The sequence below is a fragment of the Dipodomys ordii genome, unplaced genomic scaffold (genome assembly GCF_000151885.1).
Source record: "Dipodomys ordii isolate 6190 unplaced genomic scaffold, Dord_2.0 Scaffold261, whole genome shotgun sequence".
NCBI lineage: Eukaryota > Metazoa > Chordata > Mammalia > Rodentia > Heteromyidae > Dipodomys > Dipodomys ordii.
In genome coordinates, this window is record NW_012267477.1 from 12165 (window position 1) to 38303 (window position 26139).

Consider the following 26139-nt stretch of genomic DNA (forward strand, 5'->3'; position numbering starts at 1 on the left):
TTATTCTGAAAATCAGCAATGTCTACCCCTCTGAGGATGCTGTTTACTATTGCTTCCAAAGTACAAAATATCTTACACCTGTGGTACAGCCCAAGGCAAAACCTCCCTGTGAATGGTGTCCAAGCTGTCCCCATGTGCTTCTTGTCTGGGGACCAGCAGAGCAGATACTCTGAGCCTGTGTGAGGACAAGCTTGGGGAACTCACAATATCAAGCTGCAGCTGAGTTCTCTGTCCCACAAAGGCCTTGGCTCTTCTCAACCAAGTAGAATAAGCCACCATCAAGAAGAGCAGCAGCAACAATAATCTCTTAAAAACTGCTGGTGAAAATGAACTTTTTGCCTATCCTGTGTTTGAATCATAATTCTCCTGATCTCCACCTCCAAAGGCTAGGATTAGAGGTCTAAGTCATCCCCCTTGGCCACTTACTCATCCTAAACTCCACAAGGTTTTCTTCCTGTTCTCTGGGCAGCCAGTGTTTACAGGAAACTATTCATTTACACATTCCAGCGTGCATGTCTCCATATCTTCCTTTCTAATTGAGGAAACACAATCTTTCTATCAGCACCACTCATATAACAGTGGAAGCTATGATTTTTATTTTATTTGTTTTGCAAATAGTATTTTCTTCTGCCCCCTTTTTTTTCTCTTCAACATTGTGGGTCCTCTTCCTTGAATGAGGCATTGATGCTATTTTGATGTGCTTGGGTCCTATGTCTTGAGAGCATTCCTGCTGACCTTCCACCTTGAGTTTTGCCTTCTGTGGTACTTCTGGCCATCAGGGCCGTAAGATCTGTCATGCATGTCATTCTCTAACATGTCATCCACAGTGTATGATGAGGGCACAGACACCTTTTTCAAGCTTGCTTGTGCCCTCATGATGGATTGGTAACCTGTGATTGTATCTAAGGTGCCAGTCAGTGACAGTTCAAAGGAGTTGGTGGTAGGCAACCCTTCCCATGGAATGTGCAGTGATGGAAAGTACCATCTAGAAGGGATGTCTTCACTTCTATTGTCATTGCTTCCCCCTTGATACTGAGTTTTGATCTCAGTGCCTGCTGCTTGCTGGACACTCTACCACTTGATCCAAGCTACCTTCAAGTCCTTTTCTGCTTCCGTTAATTGTTAGGTAAAATTTTTCATTATTGCTCAGTGTTGTAGAAGATCCTCCTACCTGCAGCTTCCTGCATAGCTGAAAATACTGATGTGTGCCATCCAAACATTTTGTTTGCTCAGATGGAGTCTTGCTAACCTTTTGCCTGGGTTGGACTTTAACTGCAATCCTCTTAATCTCAGCCACCAATGTAGCTGCTATTACTGGTATGAACCCACTCTGAGAGGCCCTCTGTGAGTTTTCTAGTGATGCAGGCCAGCCCTCCAGGTGTGATGGATAGGAAGAGCAGGGTCTGTAGTGTCACATTATTCCCACTGGATCCTGAAATAATGAGAACTCTAAGTTTAAGGGCAACCATTATAAGCCATTTTCATGATTTTCCTTCTCTTACTTTTCCCAAGTAATGTCATTTGTGTGTGTTTGTGATTTAGTTTCTATTTAAATTTGAAAAAAGGATGGAATTGGCAAGGCACAAAGTCCCCTCTAGAAGTCATGTATGCCACCTTCCTATTTCTGTGAGAAAGTTTTCATAAAAAAAGAGGTCTTCAACCTTTCTGGAACCTTCTTTTGAATTAGTCTTGTCTATTTACTTAGAAGTAACATATAGCATGTGTACATTTTGTCACAAATGCTATGTGGAGTGTGTTGCAGCTGACCATGAATAGGGCTATGTTGAGTGTATCTGAGGCCCCCATGGGACAGCGACCTCAGCTGCAGTTTGTGGCTCTGAGTTGCCCAACCTTGTCCTTGCACACAGACTCAGAGAATCTGCTCTGCTGGTTCCCAGGCAAGGAGCACATGGGCACAGGTGGGCTGCCCCATGCAGGGAGGATTTTGCTCTGGGCTGTAACACAGTGTTAAGGCATTTTGTACCTTGCTCGTTGTAATAAACCCCTGCATCCTCAGGCTTCACCTCACTGCCACTGAACCTGTCAGGGACCCCAGTAAATCGGTTAGAAACCGTATAGATCAGGAGATGTGGAGAATGGCTTGGCTTCTGCAGGTACCAATTCAAGTATGTGTTTCCATTGCTATGCAGGAGGATCTCATTGGACTTGCAGGAGATGGAGGCTGGCTCTTCAGGGTTGAAGGACAGGGAGAGTGGAGTCTGTGTCATCACAACATCTCCACTAGATCCTAGAAAGAAGGAAGTTAAGTTGGAGTCACATAAAAGTTTTTAGCTAGTTTCATAAGTTTTCTCCATTGTACTAAATTATTATTTGAAATTTTATTTGGATTGTAAATATTCAATTTCACAGCAGGAAATTAACATTTGTAAACAGAGGTCTTTTTGTTTGCTATCTCATTCTATAGAATAATTTTCAGCAGCATCTATGTCTCTAACCAGCCCACATAGCTCTAACCAGCACCTGCAGTCCTGAAGTATGAGATGCACACACTTCACATGTGGGCAGAACACAAAGCAGCAGTGATGTACCAGACCCCACCTGAAAACCGATCTCCTCCCTCCTTTCTTTCATCTCTCTGCGTCCTTGCCAGGGATCCAGAGCATCAGCAGCCCCAGCAGCTGAGCAGGGCACCTCATCTTGAGACACTGAAATGAGGAGTCCTGATCAATGAACTTAGTGTGAGAAGTTAAACTTAGCAACGAGTCTCCTCCCTAGGTAGCACTATGCAAATTGTATGTTGGGTGCAGCAATATGGAAAGACTTAAGGGGCATGGAAGGAGGCATCTTAGTTGAGTTAAACAATATCTGTATTGAAAAGAGGCCAGCAAAGATAAATTGCTTGCTGTGTGCCTCAGTGGGCAATAGGAGGCCATGTGGAACATTTGGATGGGTTTGTTGGGGAAGAAGAAGGAGAGAAGGTATATATGGACCAACCTCTCTAAGACAGCAAAGAGACCCAATGCAGTGCAGGTGTGGAGACTGGTCTCTTGGTGGGGAGCAGTGCCTGTGTGGTTCCTTCCTACTAAGTAGATAAGCAACTTTGCCCTCCCAAGTATTGCCCTTCAGTTTCCTACCATTGCCAGCATAGACTAGAGCTATGCTGATAGTTGCCAAGTAGACAAACATTAGAAAGAAAGGTTGGCAAGAGCTTTTCTTTGGACCTAGTGAATAGAACTCTGTGATGCTCATGTGAAGAGAACTTGGCATGAGGAAAATAAGAATTTCTGTTTCAGCTAAATAGCCAATTTCCCAGTTCAATACAAGAGCAAAGGATGAAAATTATTGTGTAATAGTAAATAAAAATTAGTGGGAAATAGATTTACAAATTGGCAATCATTCTGTCATACTTATTGCTAGATATATCAGATTCATAAAAATATCCCTCCTCCCCCACTATTTTGGTAGTACATGGTTTGAGGGGATTTAAACTTGCTATGGAGACACTGTACCACTTCAGCAATGCCTTACTTCCTGCTTTATGCTCCTATTTTGGAGATGGAGTCTCATATAATTTTCAGGCCAGGCAGGTTTAGAATCACAGTTCTCTGGATCTCAGCTGTATGTGTAGTTAGGAGCCACTGATACCTAATAAAAATATTTCTTATTTATTTTTACTTATTGTGCCAGTACTGGAGCTTGAACTCAGGGCCTGTGTGCTGCCTCTTAGCTTTTTCATTCATGGTTGGCACTGAACCCATGGAGCTATACCTCCATTTCTGGCTTTTGCCTGGTGAATTAGAGATAAGAGTCTCATGGACTTTGCTGCCTGGGCTGGCTTACAAGCATATTCCTCAGATCTCAGCTTCCTGAGAAGCAAGGATTACAGGTATGAGCTACTGGTGCCTAATTAAAAATATTTCTTAAGAGAAGAACATCTTGATTTCATCAGATGTATTTTTTCCTCCTATGAATGAACTTAGAAAAATCCTTCCCACAGGCCAGTCCTTTCCATTGTCATGGATATTAGGCAGTTACCAGATTTGAAAAAGAGACTCATTTAAAAAAAATCGTGGAATGCAGTCCTTTATTGTCTCAGGGCAATTTGAATCAAAGACTGGGCTTCCAAGATGGTCATTGTGGTGACAGTGTTGGGTCAGAGCTGGGAGGACATTAATTCCTAACTTCCTGCTTTTAGAGCTTTCAGAGAGCAATTTGTGTTGTGATTTGTAGGAGGATGGAACAATTATGGAGTCTGTCATATTTCCTTTTAGTGCAGAAGTAACTCTGTGGATGGCTTTCTCCAGAAGAGAAAGAAGAGTCTCTAAACATTGTGCAAAGCAGTTATGTTTATAGCTGACATCTGCCCATGGAACATAGCCATAAAGACAAAATGGACAGACCATGACCTTCTTCACAGTCAACCTATGGGGGCTCATTTGTGTCATCTTAGCTTTATGGGTGGTATAAATAAGAGGATTACAGTTCATATCAATCCAGGCAAAATATAAGACCTTTTTAAAAATAATATTTAGAAATCTTACATCCTCAGGATACTTTTTACAGGGTCTGTGTCATGGAAATGGTGAAGATAGAAGTCTCAGGTATTTGAAAATCATATTTACTTTTGTAGTCTCTGGTATGAGGGCTAGACTAGTTGAGGTGAGTTGTACATTTTCCTTGCATTCAATATAGGTTTGTGATTGATGAATAAGGAAATGTCAGTGGATGCTGTAGAATGGTTCATGACTATTATATCAGCACTCAGGGAGATCTGAAATTCATGAGCAGCCTAAGCTATACGATGAGTTCTGTTAAAAATAATCAAGCAAACAAAACCAATATAAGAAAAGAAAACAAGAAAGTCATTCGCGAGTGTTTTGTGGGTCTATGGTGTTTGACTATAATTTGATTTGAAGCCTTTGTTTTGTTGTGCTTCTGATACTGTGTGTAGTTTCTGGATGACAGCTATGCCATCAGCTTGCAGTGAAACCCCTAGAGTACTCGACATGTATAGCATGGCTTCTGAGAAGTCTGTGACTGTAGGTGGAAGCAGGTGGTGGATGGTGGATCCAAATGATGGGAAGAGCACTAGAAATCAAGTTTGATGAACTAGGCAAATTTTCTGAGTGGACTTGTTTTATTATATGGAAATGATGGGACGGTCCTTCACAGATTTGATACTCTGAGTTGCTGAACTCAGTTATTGTGCTAAATAACTTATGAAGGGCAAAATATACAAGGTATTTGAAAAAGAAAAGATGGGGAACAATAATTCTCTGAACCCCAAGATAAGAACTCAAACGGTTTTTCTTTCTTGCTATTGTTTCTAACTTATTTATAAGATGATTTTTTTTTGTTGTTTTGTATGTCCCTCCGCCACGGTATAACCCCTGTTTTCACTGTATTTGATGTTGGTATAATTTGAGGAGGGGAAGGGAAAAAAATCGTTTAAATAGGTATACAGGTTGACCCATTGCAGCAATGATATGTGCAAGTCCTTTTGTCGAAAAACAAACTTTACAACTTTGGCAGGAACGGGGTGGGGTGGGGGAATGTGTGGGTGGGTGAGAGGTGGTGGGGGGAGGATGGGAAGGGATGGGAAGGGAAAACAAAGGAGGAGGCAACAATGCTTGATGGGAAATGTATCTTGCTAATGTAATTTTAACCCCTCTATATGGTATTTTCTCAACAAAAAAAAAAGAAAAGAGAAGGAACTTTAGAACTTTGGTGGGGTGTGGCGGTGGAGGGAGGCAGGGAGCTGGGAGGGCAGGAATGGTAATGGGAAACAAAGGAGGAGGCAACAATGCTTGATAAGCAATGTACTCATTACTTTGTTCATGTAATTGTAACGCCTCTGTACGGTATTTTTATAATAAAAAATTTAATAATAATAATAATAAAAGAAATGATGTAAAATAAATTCTCCCTAGGTTTTGCTGTTCATAATGGTGACCAGCAGGGGCAGCAAGGGACAACATTCCCCCTCCACTGCTCCTATTCTCCCCTCCTGTGCTAGGGTTCAACTCAAGACCTCTTGCTGCTGCTCTTCTCTTACTTGGCTTTTCAGTTGAGGGCTGACACTGTACCACTTGAGCCATGCCTCCACTTCCACCTTTTTCCTGTTTTCTTCGAGATTAGTGATTTTCAGATTAGTTTACCAGGACTGGCTCCAAACTGTGCATTCTCAAATCTCAGCTTCCCAGGTTAAGGCACTGGTGTCTCCCCTATTTTCTTTTATAATTTGTTTTGTAAAGTTTTTATTTTGTGAACCATTAACTTTCCAAACCCTTTACAAATTATTTAGAAAATACTTTATTAGTTTCCCCAATCAAACCCACGTAGATAAGACCTTACCTATTTAATACAGTGTATTTACCCCTGTACAAATAACTTTCCAAATCTTGACTTGCTCAATGAGATTGTGAATCTCTTCCTGAAAATATGTGAATCATTTAATATTAGTCTTCCATGAAACAAAAATTTTCTTTATTCAACACATTAATGTTACGTTTCAAAACCTTCTGCAAAGGTGTTTTTTACAAATAGTGTCTTGTCTCTGGGACATCACTCAGAGTTCATTTCCTATGGAGTTAGTTGCCCCTTCCCAGGGGTCCTGCTAGTTCCTTTTTTTTTTCTTTTCACTTCTCAATAGTGTATAGCTTCCAAGGCCCAGCCTGCTTTCATTTATATACAATATTGTCTAATGATTGCTCTGTGTCCCAATTCTGTACCTCCAGTTCAGACTGGTTCCTTGAATTTCAGAATTGCACATTCACAGACACTTAAGGTACATTTTCAGTTGGACGTCTCAAAATTCTAATTAAAGTCCAGATTCTCAGCTGTCTTTCAAATTTTCTTTCTGTTGGCTTCCCTCTCCCAATAAACATCGTTCTAAATTCTGTCTTTTCCAAGTTCAAACACATGCAGTGATCATCTTTGATTTTTTTCTTCTGGCACTTCATCTCCAATATGTCAGTAAATATTTGTATTTGTTCTACTTTCAAAGCATGATGAGCTCTGATTATCTTTCAGCACAGTCATCCTGGGGTTAAAAGCCAGAGTAGGCAGATGTATTTTAATGTGGCTATGCTTTTCAAGGGAAGTTAATATGGGACATATATATATATATATATATATATTCAAATGGGACATATACATATATATTAAGCTATTTCACTGTCCCCAAATTATTTGATAAATATAAGGTGTCCCTGTGATGAAATCTTCACTCTCTGTTTTCCTACCCTGCATTTTAGAGGTAGTCATGGCCCTTCAAGATTTCTAGAATTAAGGAACTTGTTTTCCTGCTGAAGTTTCCACATGTCATGAGGGTGGGGTTGAGTTGATGACTATACTGTGTAACTCTTGAACTAGTAGATTTTCTTTTACATACAGTAGTTAAGGGTCCATGCGTGCATAAACCCAATAGATGCTGGAGAGTCATCATGAAGAATTATCTATATATTTGTTGGTGGATTTCCATTCATTGCTGGGAGTTAAATCTCTGAGAAGAGTCCTATCTCCTTGCCATGATAGTTATGCTAGTGGATTCAGGAATATCTTTTTTTCTTTTCAATTTTTTTTATTTTATTTTATTTGTGAACATACTGTACAGAGGGGTTACAATTGCATGGGCAGGATAATGCGTACATTTCTTACCAAGTATTCTTTTCAATTTTAATTAGAGTTTCATGAGTAAGATAATGAGTACATTTCTTATCCAGCATTGTCAGGAGTATATTGATGAGCAAATAGTATTTCCTTGCATGTGGATGTTGTGTGAGTCAGGGATCTTGTCACAAGTCACAGAAACCAGCCCCAGCAGATATAAATGTAAGAGAAATTTGTTAGAAATATGTTGGAAAAAAAACAGGAAAGGAACTAGGTAAATGGAGTGCATGAGTGGAGAGAGATGGGGAAAAATAATGAAATAGGAGACATTGAGCAAAATGCACTGTTAAGCTGACATGTTAAATTGAAACTCCCTATACAACACCTGCGAGATGATAAAATAAATAAAAAAAAACAGAAAGAGAAACAGAGAAGTACAGTTATACTTGTTAGTTCTTATGCTTGCTGGCTTTCGGTTACAGTGACTAACACCATTTGTGAAGAGTTAAAAATGTCTATTTTGGCTCATGGTTTTGGAGGTTCCAGTTGGCTGATTGAATGCAAGAGGGTGATGGGAGACTGCAAACAAATGGGGAAATGACATTCAACCCTGAAGTGATTTTCCAAGTTTATTAAATTTATATTTCCATTATTCAGTGGAAATTTTAACATATCTCATTGTAACTGACAAGACAGGGATATCATGGGAAATGGAAAAAAACACACACACTTTAACTCCTTTCACTCAAGTTTTGTCTTGTGCATTCATGTTTGAGGTTCTGACAAATCATATCATTTCCTCAGATATCATAGCTTAACACCAATGTATGTTGCTCTTGCAACGTTCTGGACAAGGATTTGACCACAGGTTCCAGGAATGGCGTCTGCCCCAAATTTTCTTCAGGATCCAGTCAGAGTATAATAACTTTGTATTTGTGACATCTGCCAAACAAGAGCCCCTCAGGTGCTGCTAATTTTCCTTCCTTCTTCCTTCCTTCCTTCCTTCTTCTCTCCCTCTTCTCTCTTTTTCTCCCTCCCTTCCTTCCTCTCTTCCTTCCTCCTTCCCTCCCTCCCTTCTGCCTCTCTATTTCTTTCTCTTTTTCCCTTTCTCCCTTGTTTCTTTTCCTCTCTCCTTTTTATCTTTCTTTACTTTCCTCCCTACTCCCACCCTACTTCCTTCCTTCTTCCTTGTTTTATTTTTTCCAGCATGATTTGTTTTTCTTAAGATTTATAAGCTGAGGAATTTAGCAATTAGGATATTGAGTGATTTTGGAATATTGAATCCATTCCAAATTATCTATGAGTTGCTCCTCACTAATTCATCTAGGAGTCTAAGGTGTAAAAGGTTCTAAGTTGCTCTCACAAAGTCTAAATTGGTGTCTGAGTGTTTTCTAGTCACACAGTTACACTGTCTGTGTTGGTATCCTTGGGATCCTGCATCAGGTATGTTCACAGCCCACTGCCCACAGAGTTGGTTCCTTACTTCCTGACTGTTTTGCATGGGTGCCTGGAGGCTTGTTTCAGCTGTGCAGGTTTTATATGTGAGACGTTGCCTTGAGCAGGGAGCTGCATCAGGCAGGTAGGAGCAAGAAGATGAGCTTGATAGCCAGATCTTCAACACCCTGCTTCTCTGGGTGTCTGGTGAGAAACTTACTTGCTGGGATGCATTTAGTGCCTTTTGTAGAACTGAAAAAATGTTTTGAATGGAAGCAAGAATTTTTTTCTTTGTTCTTGTTTCTGTTCTTTTGTCTAGTTTGTTTATCTGTCTTTGGGAAGGTAAAAGGGGACACAGAAATGAAGGGACAAAGTATAAACAAATGCAGCAGTGATACTCATGAAATAATATGTGGAACTATTCAACTTGTGTGTGGGGATGAGAGGAAAAAACTTGGAAAGAGTGAGGGACAGGGTGACATTGTCCAGAAAGAAATGTACCTGTTATCTGACGTATGTAACTGTAACCCCTCTGTAATCACCTTTATAATTACAATACTAAATGAAAAAATGTAATAAGAAATGGCAATCTCTGTCGGGAGCCCTGCAGGGAGTCCCTCTGCATGATAAGCTTGACTATCTCCCTGGAACATCTCTTGAGGCTATTTACAGAATCTGGTCTTTGCATCCTGCCCCAAACAAAGACCAGGTAGCTGCTATTGACCACCTTTTCACATTGCCCTAAGCAAGCATCCTGCAGCTGCTATGCCCAATGAAAAAGCTTCCTTATTCTAAGCATATAAATACCCTTGTGTGAAAAATAAAATTTGGCAGCTTGATCAGAATCCTTGTCTTGCTGTCCTTCTTCGTGTCTCTTGTCCCTTCATTCCTTCTCGCTTAGGTTCATTGCCCTGGTTGAAGTCCTGCGGGTCGGGACAAATCTCCAGTATGGACAGAATAACATACTGACTTATAATACAATTAGAAGGTGTATGTTAGTGGTGTTTCAATGTGTACATGATGAGGTTTGAGTGTGTGTGCATGTATGAATGACCGTCCATTTGTGATTGCAGGTGTCTGTGGAGACATCATAATGACACATTCTCCAAGTTCTCTGGCTGTGTCAGTAGGAGAAAGGCCACTATGAACTGCAAGTCCAGTCAGAATGTGAACAACCACATAGTCTGGTACTAGCAGAAAGCAGGGCAGGCTCCTAAACAGCTCACTTATTGTGCATCCACTTGTCCATCTGGAATCCCTGAGCGATTCATTGGCAGTGGGTCTGGGGCAGACTACACTCTCACTATCAGCAACATGCAGGCTGATGATGTGGCAGATTATTACTGTCCACAGTAGTATAACTACCCTCCCACAGGGCTTCAGTCTTGATCACAAACCTCCACAGCCATGGTTCAGTAGTACTTGCTGTGTGAACAGCTTCCTTCCAACACAATCCTGAACTGGTATCCTTAATGTCTACCTGAGAGGCTGCATTTCAACATTTCATGCTGGTAGGGTTTGCAGGGACCAGGAATCATTCATGGACTTGTTCTTTCTGGATTTCTGTTTGTGGGAGATAATAGAAAAATATGGTAAGATTGTCTGAGAGACACTATTAGGAGTTTTTGTGTTATAGGTATCTGAATGTTAGTAATGACCTTATGGCTGATTGAATAAAGTTTCTCTTTACAGATGCCTGTAGTACCTTTTCTTTCTTCTCCCTCCCTCCCTTTCTCTCTCCCTCCCTATCTTCCTCCTTCCCTCCCTCCCTCCATTGTACCTTCACTCCCTCTTTCCCTCTCTTCCTTCTTTTCTTCCTTCCTTCCTTCTTCATTTCTTCATTCCTTCCTTCTTTTCTTCCTTTCTTTCATTTCTTTTTTTCTGTGCGTGTTGTTCCTAGAACTTGAATACAGGCCTGGGCAGTATTCTTAGCTTTTTCATTTTTTTTTACCTCAAGGATGTTGTCTTCTCCTTGAGTCATACCCCCACTTTTGTTTTTTTGAAGGTTGATTAAGATAAAAGTCTCATGGAATTTCCTTGCCAGGCTGGCTGGGTTTGAACTGCAATGCTCAGATCTCTTCCTTTGGGGTAGCTAGGATTATAGGCTGAAATACTGGCATTGGTGTCTTTAGTGGGTCTGGATAGATCAATTCCTCTTGTCCCCGTGACTCTCTTTAATTCTGGATGCTTCTATTTTGATCCTATTACTTACTTTTCTGGTCTCTTTCATTTTCCAGTATTAAACCCAATAATTTTCTGAATAAATTTCTGTTCCAATATTAAGCCCCTGATCTCTTGTTTCAAAACCTCAAACACAGAAGTCCATATTCCTAGTTAATCTCTCCTTTGCTTCACCCTGTTTTCCAGAGGCAACGGGTTTAGATACTGTTCACCCGAAAATTCCTCTTATCTTCCTTCAATCCTCGCCAACCATCCTGCATTTACACATATGTTTATTATACATGTTCATAGATTACAAACATCATATATGTCCCATATTCCTTTGTGTGTTTATATGCATAGTTATCTTTTAGGTTTAGCAGGCACACATGAGAGAAAGCATGTGACTGTCCTTCTGAATATAGCTTGCTTTGCTGACCATAAAGGCCCCAGATCTACCCACTTCTCTGCAAATGACTCAATTTCATGTGAAGCCAGGCCAGGCTCCATGACAAATGATTTATAAGACTTCTCAAAAGACTCTTGATTCCCACACTGTTCAGGCTCAGTTTTCATTCTGGAAATCAGCAATCTCCACCCTGCTAAGGATGCTGGAGTTTACTGCTGCTTCCAAGGTCCACAATATCTTACTTGTGTGGTACAGCCCAGAGCAAAACCCTCCCTGAGTGGAGTGGCCCAGCTGTCCCCTGTGGGGCTTGTCTGGGTTCCAGCAGGGCAGATGCTCTGAGCCTCTGGGTGACATCCAAGTTGTAGTTGAGGTGTCTGTCTCACAGGGGCCATGGCTACTCAGTTATTCAGAATATCCATTACCAAGAACTCGAGCAAAAGCAAGTGCTAGTGGGGATGGAGAATGAACTCTTGCCTAGGATTCTCCTGCTCTGCATCTCCATAGACTAGGATTAGAGGCCCAAGTATCCCTACTTGGCCACATACACATCTTAAATCCTATAAGATATTCTCCAAGTTTGTCTGTGCAGCCAGTTTTAGTTTACCTGTATCTATTAATTTATACATTGCAATGTGCATGTCTTAATACCTTCCTTTCTAGATGGGGAAATGTAATCTTTCCATCAGCACAGCTCTCCTTATTCTTTCTTTTATATAATAGTGGAAACTGATTTTTGTTTTACTTTGTTTTGCAAATAGTACTTTCTTCCTTCTCTTTATTCCCTCAGGTCCTTTCCATGTGACAAGGTGCTGATGCCATTTTATGTGCCTGGTCCTAAGCCTTGGATTTACTTCTGGCACTATGTTTTTTTCCCTGCTGACCTTCTCAGAGTGCGAGCTGTCTTCTGTGGTACTCCTCAACATCAGGGGTCTAAGGCCTGTCTTCTATGCCCTTCTCTCCCACTCCATACACAGTACATAACGAGGGACCTGTGGCCAGCTTGCTTAAGCACTCATGATGGATTGGTGACATGTGATAGGACTTGGTGACTGTGCCCAGCGTCTTTAGGCATCATTGAGTCAGTGAAGATTGAGAAGCATTCATATTGGCAACCATGTCCCATGCAATGTGCAGTGATGGCCAGTGCCACCCAGAAGAGATGACTTCACTTCTGTTGTTTATTCCCCGCCTCTGACAGTTAGAACAAGGGCTTCCCTCCTTGCAGACACTCTACCACTTGAGCAATGCCACCGTTACTCCCTTTTTGTTTTAGTTATATTTTAGGTAAAGTCTTTTATTTTTGCTCAGATTTGGCAAAGATCCTCTTACCTACAGCCTCCTGCATAGCTGGAACTACAGATGTGTGCCTTCATACCAGCTTGTTTGCTAAAATAGAGTCTTGCTAAACCTTTTCCTGTGTAGGGATTGAACTGTAATCTCAATCTCAGCCTCCTGCATAGTAGGTATTATAGGTATGAGCCACTATGGGAGGCCCTCTGTGATTCTTCTTGAGATACAGGCCAGCTCTCTAGAGGAGATGGATCAGAAGAGCAGAGTCTGCAGCATCAAATAATCCCCACTGGATCCTGAAATAAGGAGAACTGAAAGATTAAGTGCAATCATTATAAGGCATTTTCATAATTTTTCTTTTTATTGCTTTTATGCAATAATTCATTTTTTTGTGTTTGTGATTTAATTTACATCTCAATGTGAAAAGGAACAAAATTGATAAGGCACAAATCTCTTCTAGAAGTCAAGGATACCACCTTCCTGTGTCTGTTGGAAAATCTGAAAAAAACATCTTCAATCTTTCTGGAAACTTCCTTGAGTTAGTCTTTTCCACTTACCCAGAAGTGCTGTAGGGCATCTGTACTTTCATGTCACAAATGCTATGGGTGTGTGTTGCCGGTGACCAGCAAAGGGGTTTCGTTGAGTATAGCTGAGGCCCCCATGGGACAGAGACCTCAGTTGCAGTTTGTGGCTCTGAGTTCCCCAAACTTGTCCTTGTACACAGACTCAGAGAATCTGCTCTGCTGGTCCCCAGGCAAGCAGCACATGGGCACAGCTGGGCTGCCACATGCAGGGAGGTTTTTGCTCTGGGCTGTAGCATCGTGTTAGGGCGTTTTGTCTCTTGCTGGCAGTAATAAACCCCTGCATCCTCAGGCTTCACCCTGCTGATTGTCAGTGTGAAATCTGTGCCTGACCCACTGCCACTGAACCTGTCTGGGACCCCAGTAAATCGGTTGGAAACTTTATAGATCAGGAGTTGTGGAGACTGGCCTGGCTTCTGCAGGTACCAATGCAAGTATGTGTTTCCATAGGTATGCAGGAGGCTCTCACTGGACTTGCAGGAAACGGAGACTGGCTCTTCAGGGGCAACCATCAGGGAGTGTGGAGTCTGTGTCATCACGATGTCTGCACTGGATCCTAGAAAGAAGGAAGTCAAGTGGGGAGTCACATAAAAATTTTTAGCTGGCTTTATAATTTTCCTCCATTGTGCTGAATTATTATTTGAATTTTGATTTGAATTGTAAATATTCAGTTTCAAGTTGTGTACCCAGAGGGTGTTCTTACCATGTCACTCTAAAGAACAATTTTTAGCAGAATCTAGATCCTGATGCCCTGAATCCTTTCTCCCTCTCAGAGCTCTAAACAGCACCTGCTGTTACTTCATTGTGAAGTATGAGAACCACACACCTCACATGTGAACAGAACACACAACAGCAGCAGTGGTGCACCAGACCCCACCTGAACACCCCATTTCCTTCTTCATCCCCTTCATCTCTCTGTGCCCTTACCAGGGATCCAGAGCATCAGCAGCCCCAGGAGCTGAGCAGGGCATCTCATTTTGAGAAAGTGAAGGGAAGAGTCCTGATCTGTCAACTTAGGGTGAGAGTTGAGCTTTTATCTTAGCCTTAGCACAGAGGCTTCTCCTAGAGAACACTATGCAAATTGTATGATGGGTGCAGCAATTTGGATAGACTTAAGGGGCATGGAAGGAGGCATCTTAGTTGCACCAAATAATTTTTGTATTGGGAAAAATTTAGTAAGGATAATTTGATGATGCCTGCCCCAATGGGCAATAAAAGGCCACATGGAAGGTCTGGATGTGTTTGTTGGAGCAGAAAGGTAGGTAAGGACCAACCTCTCTAAGACAGCAAAGAGATCCAAAGCAGTGCAGGTGTGGAGACTGGGCTCTTGGAGGCAAGCAGTGCCTATTTGGTTCCTTCCCAGCTAAGAAAATAAACAACTTTTCTCTCCCAAATATTGCCCTTCAGTTTCCTACCATTGGCAGCATAGACTTGAGCTTTGCTGGTAGTAGCCAAGTGGACAAAGCATGTTAGAAACAACACCTATCAATGGCTTTATCCTTTGTGTTAGTGAATTAAACTGTGTGATGCTCATGTGAAGAGAACTCTGAAGGGAGGAAAAAACGAATTTCTGTTTTAACAAGAGAGCTAATTGTCAGCTTGCAGATAAGCGCAAAGGTGGGAAATTACACTTTTAGGAGTGTATATAAATATCCTAGGAACTAGTTTTTATAAACTGGTGAACATTCTGTTATTATTGTTTCCATATATATCTTCTTCTTTTTTTTCATTTTTTGGTTGGTCGTCGGGCTTGAACTCTGGGCTTGGGTGCTCTCCCTGCAGTCTTCATCTCAAGGCGAGCTCTCTTCCACTTGAGCCACAGTGCCACTTCCAGTCTTCTAGTGGTTTACTGGAGATAAGCCTCTCTTGAACTTTCCTGTCTGAGCTTTCTTTGAACGGTGATCCTCAGATCTCAGCCTCCTGAGTAGCTAGGATTACAGGCGTGAGCCACCGGCACCCATCTATTTACCTATATATCTATAGATGAATACCAGATTCATGAAAACAGTCCCTCCAAATTTAGTAGTGTTTGGTTTGAAGTCAGGTTTTCAGACTTGTTAGGCTGGTATTTTTTCACTTGAGCCATTTTTGGTTGTTGAATCTTATGGACTTTTTAGCGCAACTTGGTTTATAATCACAATTCTCTGGATTTCAGCTTTCTGAGTAGATAGCTAGAAGGCACTGGTACCAGAACAATATTTCTTTTAATTAATTAATTTTCATATTTTAACTTATTGTGTCAGTACTTGGGCTTCAACTTAGGGCCTGAGCAATGCCCCTTAGTATTTTTATTCAAGGTTGGAATCCTACTCCTTGAGCTATTCCTGTATTTCTGGCTTTTTTCTGGTCAACGGGAGAGAAGAATCTTATGGGCATTTTTGCCAGGTTTGGCCTACAACTACATTCCTTAGATCTCAGTCTCATGAGTAGTTAACAGGAGTGATCCACTCTTGCCTGGCCAAAAGCATTCTAAAGAGGATACTATCTTGATATCATCAATTGTAATGAACACTTATGGAAATTTTTTCCCTGAATTGTCTTAGAATATTCCTTAACATGTCTATTCTTTCTTGTCAAGCGTTTTATGCAGTCACAATCATAATTCCACAGTTTAGGGCTGGGAAGTTGGCTCTATGATAGAGCGCTTGCCTCACATGCATGAGGCCCTGGGTTTGATTCCTCAGCACTACATAAGCAGACAAAAGCTGAAAGTGGTGCTGTGGCTCAAGTGGTAGGGAGCTAGCCTTTTGCTGAAGAGCTGAGGGACAGTGCCCGGGACCAGAGTTCAGCGCTCACATTGGACAAAAAAAATTCCACAGTTTGCAAAGAAATTTCATTTATTTAGAAAAGAAGGAATGCAGTCTTTTACTGTCCCAGGATAGTAAGACCAGACTTCTCGAAGGCTTCATCCAGATTGGTCACTGCCATGAGTGCATTGAGTCAGAGCTGGGAGGACATTAATTCCAGACTTCTTACCTTTAGAGATCAATCTGTGCTGTTTTCATCAGCAACTTTATGGTCCTTTTACACATTGAAGCAATGTAATATACCACCTCACAATGGACACTTGATTTGTAAAAAAGTAACAACTAAGGAGTCAGTCACATTTTCTTTTAGTGTAAAAGCATCTCTGTGGATGTCTCTACATAGAAGAAACAGAGAAGTCTCCAGACACTGTGAAAAGTAGATATAGCTGACTATTTTTGGGTTTCTAAAACCTTATTTTGTACTTGTCTAAATGGAATGAACAATATTACAGGAATGAAAGAAAGCAAAAATAAATCTTTGGAGCAGTTATAAATCAAAATTGTAATGTTCTTCTGAAATCTAGAGGAAAAAGTAACTTGTTAGAACTGTCTTGGGAGCATTAGTTCATGTTTTTGGCCTTGAAATTGGTATCTTCCTCCATCATGGTATTTTTGGCTTTCTTGTACTGTGGCAGGCCCCCTAGTTTACAGTTCCTAGCATAGTTTTGAATCTTTTTTTATGCTATAATGTTTTTCAAGTTGAAAAAAATGATTGCAGCAAATTACCTTTGATAAAAAAGTAAGAAGGGAGATCATATTGGTTAAATGGAACACTTAACATGCACATTGAGTGGTCAATGTTATTTCTGGTTTTATGCTTAAGGTTTAAGATTGCTTTTGAAAGAAAATGTCCTGAAGCCAAGCACTGCTGACTTATACTCTGATCCTGGGGAGTCAGGAGGATGAGGTCTAGAAGAAGAGTTTGTTTGTCTTTGTTTTTGTTTATAAGTTATAGGGCTTGAACTTATGTCCTGATGGCAGTCCCCATTCATTTTTGCTTGAGATTAGTGCTCTACCATTGGGTCACAGCCCCATTTCTGTTGGTTGTGGGGCCTGAACTCTGGGCCTGGCCACTGTCTCTGAGCTGTTCAGCTGAAGGCTAGCTCTGTACCACTCGAGCCATAGTGCTGCTTCCAGGAAGATGAGGTTTGAAGCAGATATGGGAAGAAAAGTATGTTGCATCAATCTCGAAAATAACCCTAAAAAAGTGCACTTGAGGCATGATTAAACTGGTACAGCTCCAGAGAAGTATAAATACAGAGGAAACATGAGCCTCTAACTTCAAACTGCAGAACAAATTTGTCACTTTTTTTTGTATCTTTCCCCATCTTTTTTTTTGGGGGGGGTCTGGTCATGGGGCCTGAACTCTGGGCCTGGGTACTGTCCCTCAGCTCTTCAGCTCAAGGCTAGCGCTCTACCACTTGTGCCACAGCTCCACTTCCGGCTTTTTTCTTTTTTGCTTATATGGTGCTGAGGAATCGAACCCAGGGCCTCTGGCATGCAAGGCATGCACTCTACCACTGAGCCACCTTCCCAGCCCTTTCCCCATCTTTTCTTTGCCCAAATTTTCCTTCCTTCCTCTTTCCTTCTCCTCCATCTCTTTTTTATTCTTGAATATTTTTGCTTTTTTATATCATATTATTGTGTTTAACTCTATCTGTTTGAGCTAGTTTGCCTATCATTTCTGTAAAAGTCAAACTAATAATATTGTTTAACCCTGAAAGTCTACTATTACTCCATCTAGTGGTTAGTAGTTTAGGTCTTTGAGATTGAGCTTAGAGCTTGTAAATTGTCTTTGCTCTGTTTTCTAGTTGCACAATTACACTTGGACTCTTGATTTGCATCAGCTGCTTTCATAATCCACTGTTCTGGTTATTTGCTTCCTCCTATGCTGATTGCTTTGCATAAGCCCCTCCAGGCTGCTTGTCAGTTTTAATAAATGAGTCCTTCTGAATTGGGACCTGAGCTGCCTCAAGTGGACTGGGACAGCAAGATGGCAGCACAGACCCAGGTCCTGGTGCTCCTGTTCCTTTGGATGTCTGGTGAGATATTTGAAAATGCCACAAAAAAAGTTTTTCCGCAATCCCCATTGGAAAACAAAAACCCCGGAAAAAAGAAAAAAAGGAAAAAAAAATAAGGAAAAAAATTTTAAGAAAAAAGTCAAAAATTAAAACCAAGGTAAGAAAACCGGCCAAACGCCCGGCCGCCCGCCCCCCCGGAAGGAAGAACAATGTGCATTCCTGTTTGCAGGTGGCTGTGCAGAAATTGTGGTTACTCAGTCTCCAAGGTCCCTGGCTGTGTCTGCAGGAGAAAAGGTCACCATCAACTGCAAGTCCAGCCAGAGTCTGTTATTATACAGTAATAACTACTTGGCTTGGTATCAGCAGAAACCAGGAAAAGCTCCTAAGCTGCTCATGTATGGGGCATCCACCCGGGCATCTGGAGTCCCTGATAGGTTCATTGGCAGTGGGTCTGGGACTGATTTCACACTGACCATCAGCAGCATAGAGGCTGAAGATATGGCAGATTATCACTGCCAACAGTCTCATAGCTTCCCTCCCACAGTGCTTCAGCCTTGATCATAAACCTCCTCCCCAGGCCACGGATCAGTGGGCCTTGCTGTGTGAACAGCTGCCTTCTCACACAGCCCTGAACTGGCATCCTTCCTGTCTGCCTGAGAGGTTGAATTTCAAAATTTAGTGCTGGTAGGGTTTGCAGGGACCAGGAAATCATTCCGGTACTTGGTCTTTATGTTTCCCTCTTTGAGGAAGAAAATGGAAAAAAAAAACGTAAGGTTGTCTGAAAGACACAGTTAGGAGTGTGACAAGGACAGGAACATGAATAATGCTCAAGTGCAAGAGGCAATGAAAATAAACTTAAATCTTAAGAGATAGAGATAGAAGTAGTAGTAGCGTGCGTGTGTGTGTGTGTGTGTGTGTGTGTGTGGGGGGGGGTAGTGTGCGGAACCGGACGCTTCAACACACGGCAAAAGGGCCGGTCCCGAACAATTTCCTTTCCTTTGTTGGGGCCAAGGGGCCAACAACTGAAGCAAAAGGCCAACTTTTTGGGCGTAAATGAAAAAAAAAAGCCCAAAAAACTTAATGGCGGAAAGCGGGCCGGCAAATGAACTACAAACCCTAAAACCCAACCCTCCGAATAAGCAAGAAAAAGGGCAAGAACCAATGGGAACGGGAAAACCAAGGCCTTCGAAAAAAACAAATGGTTTTCCCCCCAAACCCCCTTAAACCTGGGTGCAAGCAACTTGACCCCAATCCCCTTTTTCCGGGTCCTTAACTCCCAAAAATAAAAACAAAAAAGGAAACTCCGAAATTAATTCCCTCCCAAAAATAAACCCCTGAACCCCTCCTTCAAAAACCTAAAAAAGAAAAAACAAAATCCCAAGTCAATTCCTCCGGCCCCTCAACCCGGTTTCCAACCGAACAACCTATGGCAAACTCAAAAAAAAAGCAACCCCGGTCCAAACCCCCAAAACCCGGCCCCTTTAAACCCAAAAAAACAACCCCCACAACACAACACCACCCCGCGCCCCCCCTAAAAAATAATAAAGGTTGTTAGAAAAAACAGCGTCTAAAACACATCATTGCAACAAGGCAACAACCAGCACCCCTAAAAAAACAAGTTGTTTCCCCCCTGCTCCACAAAAAATAACAACAACAAAAAAAACAAAAAAAACAAGCATAACACCAGGGGAAGAACAAAAAACAAAAAAAAAAAAACCACGTAGAACATAAAAAAAACACAAAAAACAACAACAAAAAAAAAAAAAACACGTGTCCCCATATCGGGAGACACCTCACACAAAACAACATCATCTGACACCTTCCACCTAGCCTCGAAAAAAAACAAGTAATGCAAAAAAAGGAAAACAAAAGAACCAGGGTTCATTAGGCCCGGCCTTACTCAACTAAAAAAAATTTTTTCCAAGTGTTTCCATTTCCTAACAAATGGGACACTGTCATTCTTCTGTACACCAGTAGTTTCCAAGTGGACAAAGCATGTTAGAAAGAAAGCTTAGAAAGACGTTTTCCTTGGACCTAGCAAGGAAAACAAGAAGATGCTCATGCAGAGAAAAAGTGAAAAAAAGAAATAAAAAAAAATGCAAAGGCGCAAAATGGAACTTCCAAAAAAGAATACAAAGAGCACGCCAACAACAAACAACAACCCCACACATGCGCACATACCCAAATCCAGACAAACAAGACCAAAAAAAACCTACCACCAAAAAGAAGAACAATATTTATTACAGCATTATTCACTGTAGCTAAGATATGGAACCAACCCAGATGCCCCTCAGTAGATGAATGGATCAAGAAAATGTATATATATATATATATATATATATACATATAATGGAATTCTATGCCACCATCAGAAAGAATGAAATCACCCCATTTGTTAGGCAATGGAAAGTCTTGGAAAAATTATATTAAGTGAAGTAAGCCAGACACAAAGAAACATAAGTTCTGTTTTTGCAATAACTATTATATGTCTAGGATAATCTTACTGGACATGCAGAACAGTTCTAAACCTATGTAACATGACCATATAAGATGATGTTAAGCAGCATGCAGGCTGAAGATGTGGCAGATTTGTACTGCCAACAGAAGTATAACTTCTCTTTCACAGTGCTTCAGCCTCGATCACAAACCTCCTGTCCAGGCCATGGGTCAGTGAGCCTTGCTGTGTGCACAGCTGCCTTCTCACACAGCTTTGAACTGGCATCCTTCCTCCCTGTGTGAGAGGGAGCATTTCTCCATTGAGTCCTGGTAGGGTTTGCAGGGACCAGGAAAACTTTCAGATGCTTTTGTATCTTTCTTTGAGGGAGATAATTGTAGCAAAATATGGTAAGTTTGTCTGAGAGACATTGTTAAGAGTTTTTATATTACAGGTACCTGAATATTTATCATGTCCAAATGGCTGATGCCATGAAGTTACTCTTTACTCTTTAGAAACAGATATAGTTGTGTGTATATGTGTGCATGTGAGTGCTGTTCCTTAAGCTTGAACTCAGGGCCTGTGTGGTATTCCTGAACTGCTTCTCTTTTCTTTTCTTCTTTCTTTTCTTGAAGGCTAGTACTCTTCTGCTTGAGTCATACATTTGCCTTTATTTTCTTGGTTAATTGAAGATACGAATTTCATGGACTTTCTCACAGGTTGGGTTTCTTAGAATTGCAATCCTCAGATCTTATCTTTCTGAGTAGCTAGGATTACAGGCAGGAGCCATTGGTGCTGTTAGGTCTAGTGTTTCTGGATAGATCAATTCTTCTTCTCTCTTCTTCCTTTAATCCTACAGGCTTCTATTTTGCTCCTATTTCTCATTTTTTGTCTCATTTACTTCTTAATATTAAACCCCATCATTACGTGGATTCAGTTCTTTCCCAATATTAAGTCCATGATACCTTGTTTCAAAACCTGAAACACAGAAGGCCATATACCTAGTTTATCTCTTCTGTCTCTGCACCCTGTTCACCAGCTGAATGAACTTCTGTGGTCAATTTCAAACAAAATACATCCCTATTCTACCTTGTCACATCCTGTTCTTTTTTTCAGGTCTTTCAGTCATACTTTCTTTTAAAAATAATTTTTGAATTGTGCAATTTAATTACTAGATATGTGTGACACCATTTCCCATTAGATTTCCTCATCTTTGGTCAATTTTCTCTTTAGTTTATCCATGGGCACCTCAGTCTAATATTGTTGTAGATAGACAGTGAGGATCTTAGACATACTATATGTTGAATTCCTTATGTAGTATGTCATTAACGTGGGCATTTTCGTGTAAAGAAGTCAAAAGACAAAATCATCCTAATATTATTTCCCTATCGCTATCTGAAATCTTATGAGCTTTAGTTCCTGGAAAAGATATCAGTAAACCCAAGGAGGGTCCTACACTCCGACACAGGGGAGCCTAGGGGGAGAGCCCCAAGCTAAGGATTTGCAAGTGTTATAAAGTCACACAATCAACCAGCTGTTTGGATTCCCACCAGGTGTTGCTTTGCTAGACAGACATAAGCAACAAGTGATCATTGCCTCAAACTTTAACTTTTCATCCTTCCCCCTCCCCTTGATTTATGGTCCTGAGCCACATTCTTGTGGCTCTGGCCTAAAACTAAACTCCAACAGCTCTTGATCTTGAACGAGTATACCAATAACAATCAGTCCTTTTTTCTTTTCTTGAGGCATATGAGGAGTGGTTGGGTAGGATGCTTGGAGACTTCCCATGTTTCCCAATGGTCATCCAGGGCAAATGCGTCAGCCGGACTGGCATGGGAGCAGTGGATCCAAACAGCAATGCCATCCACCTTAAGGGCAGTAGGTGTAGCCAGTAGCACCATGTAAGGTCCCCTTCTACTGTGGTTCCAGAGATCTCAAGTTGTGCCTTCGAACAAACACCCAGTCCCCTGGTTTAAACAAATGGGGGGTAGGAATAGAAGCAGAATCATCTAGTGCTCTAAGCTGGAGCCACATACTCTTATGCACCAGCTTTAAATAGTCAAGCTTACACAGAAATTAAGTATCATTCAAATCAGCAAGCAGTCTGAAGGCTAGGGATAATAGGTGGAGGGTGTCCATACATTATTTCAAAAGGAGTAAAGCCAAGCCAATAGGGTGAATTTCTTATTCTAAACAAGGCAAAAGTAAGGAGCGATACCCAGTGTGTGCCAGTCTCCAAGGCCAATTTAGTTAAGGTCTCTTTTAGAGTCCGATTCATTCTTTCTATCTGCCCTGAACTCTGAGGTCTATAAGCACAGTGCAATTTCCAATCCATCCCCAGTGCCACGGCTATTCTCTGACTTACTTTTGAGATGAAGGCCGGTCCATTGTCCAACCCAATGGTGGATGGGAAGCCATACCTGGGTAGGATTTCTTCCAGGATCTTCTTAGCCATGAGGTTCGCGGTCTCATGCTTTGTTGGGTAGGCTTCAACCCATCCTGAAAAAGTGTCTACAAAAACTAGCAAATATTTATATTCAAATTTTCCATTTTTAATTTCTGTGAAGTCTACTTCCCAATACACACCTGGCTATCTCCACGGAGGTGAGCTCCTTTTGTAACTGGTTGATTGGGGGCATTGGTGAGCTGACAGGCTTTACAATTTTTAACAATGTCCTCAATGAGTTGATTTCCTTGCCTAATTTTTACTTCTGAGTGTTAGAGCAAGTCTTGCATTCCTTGAGTTCCCATGTAACACACCCAGTGGATTCTCTTAAGAGAATCCCAATCTCTGTGGGAAGATGTTTCCCCTCACCAGTTTTCACCAGTCTTTGTTTCCTTCTCTGTCTAGAGTTTTATAGGCCATGAGAATTTTCTTTATCCACTCCAAGTCTTCTTGGAAGTACTGAGGTGCAGGAGGCAAAGCTCATGGCCCTGTGTCTACTAGAGTCAGTACTTCTGCTCTGGGCTGGAGGGCTGCCTCCTTAGCTGCCTGATCAGCCAAGTTATTTCCTTTGGTTATAGAATCCATTCCCTTTTGATGGCCAGAGCAGTGCATAATGGCAATATTTGCTGGTTCCCATACGGCTAGGATGAGACTTAAAATTTCTTGTTTGTTTTTAATAATCTTTCCCTCAGCTGCCAGCAGCCTCCTCTCTTGGTAAATGGCTCCATGGACATGTACAGTGAGTGGCAAAAGCATACTGACTGTCCGTGTAAATGTTTAGTCTCTTCCCTTTTCCCATCTGTAGGGCTTTTGTTAGTGCCACTAGTTCTGCTCTTTGTGCAGACATTCCCTGGGGGAGTGCTTCTGCCCATACTATCTCAGTGTCCGTGGTGACTGCTGCGCCCGCGTACCTTTTCCCATCTGGAATGAAACTGCTGCCGTCTGTGAACCAGGTATGCTCAGCATGAGATAGTGGTGAGCCCAAGAAGTCTGGCCTCTTTTCCTTGGCCCAGTCCCTCTTTTCAAACTCAATTTCATGTTCTCTGTCCTTCCTTTTCTGTCTTTGCTCCTCTGTCTCTCTCTTATTGTAAGCCTTTTCCACCATGGCTATTAGATCCCTAATAGACTTTTCACCAAGTTTGTCTAGAGCCTGCAACTTTTGCTTTATGTCTGGTGCAGCTTGATTTATATAGGCAAACATAATCATCTGAGCCAGCTCCTGGGTCTCAAGAACATATGGGGTATATTGACTAAAAGCTTCCATGAGCCGCTCAAGATATGCTGCCAGATTTTCACTTCCTCCCTGTCTTACATCATAAACCTTGGCCATATTAGTAGTTCAGTGAGCCGCTGTCTTGAGACCTGCCAACAGAGCCTGGCGATAGACAAGGAGTCACTCCCTACCTTCAACCGTATTGTATTCCCATGTTGGTCAGATCTCAGGAAAATAGGCAGCGATCAGGGCAGGATCTGTGATGGGCGCTCCTGTGGGGCCAGGGTTATGTTTCCAGGCTGCCTCTCGGATACGGTCTCTCTCTTCGGTGGTAAAAAGGACCTGTATAAGCTGACTGCAATAATCCCAAGTGGGCTGATGAGTAAAGAGAATAGTTGCAAGCAAACGAATTAAATCCTGGGGTTTCTCAGAAAAGGGGACATTTTGGGTATGCCAATTGTATAGATCACTGGTAGAAAATGGCCAATATTGGAGTTGCTGTTGACCATCTGCATCCACAGGACCTAAAGTGAGTAAGGGCAAAACAGCTGCATTAGAAGGGGGTTGATCCCACGTCATTGTCAAGTCACTGGCCCCTCAGAAACTTTAAGGGCAGGTGCCGAGGGTTCTATAGCTCCCTCCTTCTCTTGATCATTCTCAGGTTCTGCAAAAGGAATCTGGGAAGAGGAGTATGGGGGAGGAAACATTTCTTCTTCCAAGTTATCTCCCTGAAAAACCGGGGGTACCTTTTCTTTTCCTCTTTCTCAGTTTCTTTTTGTAAGTCTAGGGGGCTAGATGGAGTGGTGCCCATGGTTTTCAGTCCCATCAGTCATACAGTCCAACCCCCCCCAAACAATAAACAATACAAAGAAAACACACAGACAGGCCTGACAGTTATGAAAAAAAAGCTTCACACAGAGGGGTTCCAAGGATCCCCGCTCCACACGGCAGGGTTACCCCTGCCCCAGAAGACAATCTGGGATATCTCCCAGTTCCTCCAGAGTTGTACAAGCACATCCATTTCAACAACCCTTTACAAATCCTTTCCCTCCTCACAAGGGAAAAAGAAAGTAAAACAAACAACTGGACCAGACAAATTAACAGACAGAGCTGTTTTACCTCTGAAGCCTGAGGTCTCGAGGGACTTTGGGGAGGAGGGGGGGAATCCCAGATGAGCCCCCACTAATATGTTATGCCAAGGTCGCAGGAACCCCCCACAAGAAGACCACCTAGAGTCAGAATCTACAGCTATTTTATTTAAACGGGCTGCAGCTCGGGCCTCGTCCTACACTCCGACACAGTGGAGTCTAGGAGGAGAGCCCCAAGGTAAGGATTTGCAGGTCTTATAAAGGCACACAATCAACCAGGTGTTTGGATTACTACCACGTGTTGCTTTGCTAGACAGAAACAAGCAACAAGTGGTCACTGCCTCAAACTTTAACCTTTCACATATCTTCCTTTCTAATTGAGGAAACACAATCTTTCCATCAGCACCACTCATATAACAATGGAAGCTGTGATTTTTATTTTATTTTATTTTGCAAATAGTATTTTCTTCTGCACCAGTTTCTATTCTCTTAAACATTGTGGGTCCTCGCCCTTGAACAAGGCACTGATGCTATTTTGATGTACTTGGGTCTTAATTCTTGAGAGCATTCCCTGCTGAAGTCTCATCTTGAGTTTTGCCTTGTATGGTAATCCTGTCCATCAGGGCTGCAATGTCTGTCATGCATGTCATTCTCTAACATGTCATCCACAGTGTATGATGAGGG

General features: G+C 41.8%; 1 protein-coding gene across 1 annotated transcript in view; it reads right to left on the reverse strand.

Annotated features, from left to right (window-relative positions):
* Positions 1-1289: 1289 nt before the first annotated feature.
* LOC106001053 overlaps positions 1290-26139 on the reverse strand; it is a 61358-nt gene continuing 36508 nt past the window's right edge. The window contains exons 2-4 of the mRNA XM_013036223.1: positions 13574-14002; positions 1985-2248; positions 1290-1432 (exon numbers count right to left, since the gene is read on the reverse strand). Coding sequence (XP_012891677.1) covers positions 1290-1432; positions 1985-2248; positions 13574-14002 — 836 coding nt within the window. The remainder of the gene's footprint in view (positions 1433-1984; positions 2249-13573; positions 14003-26139) is intronic.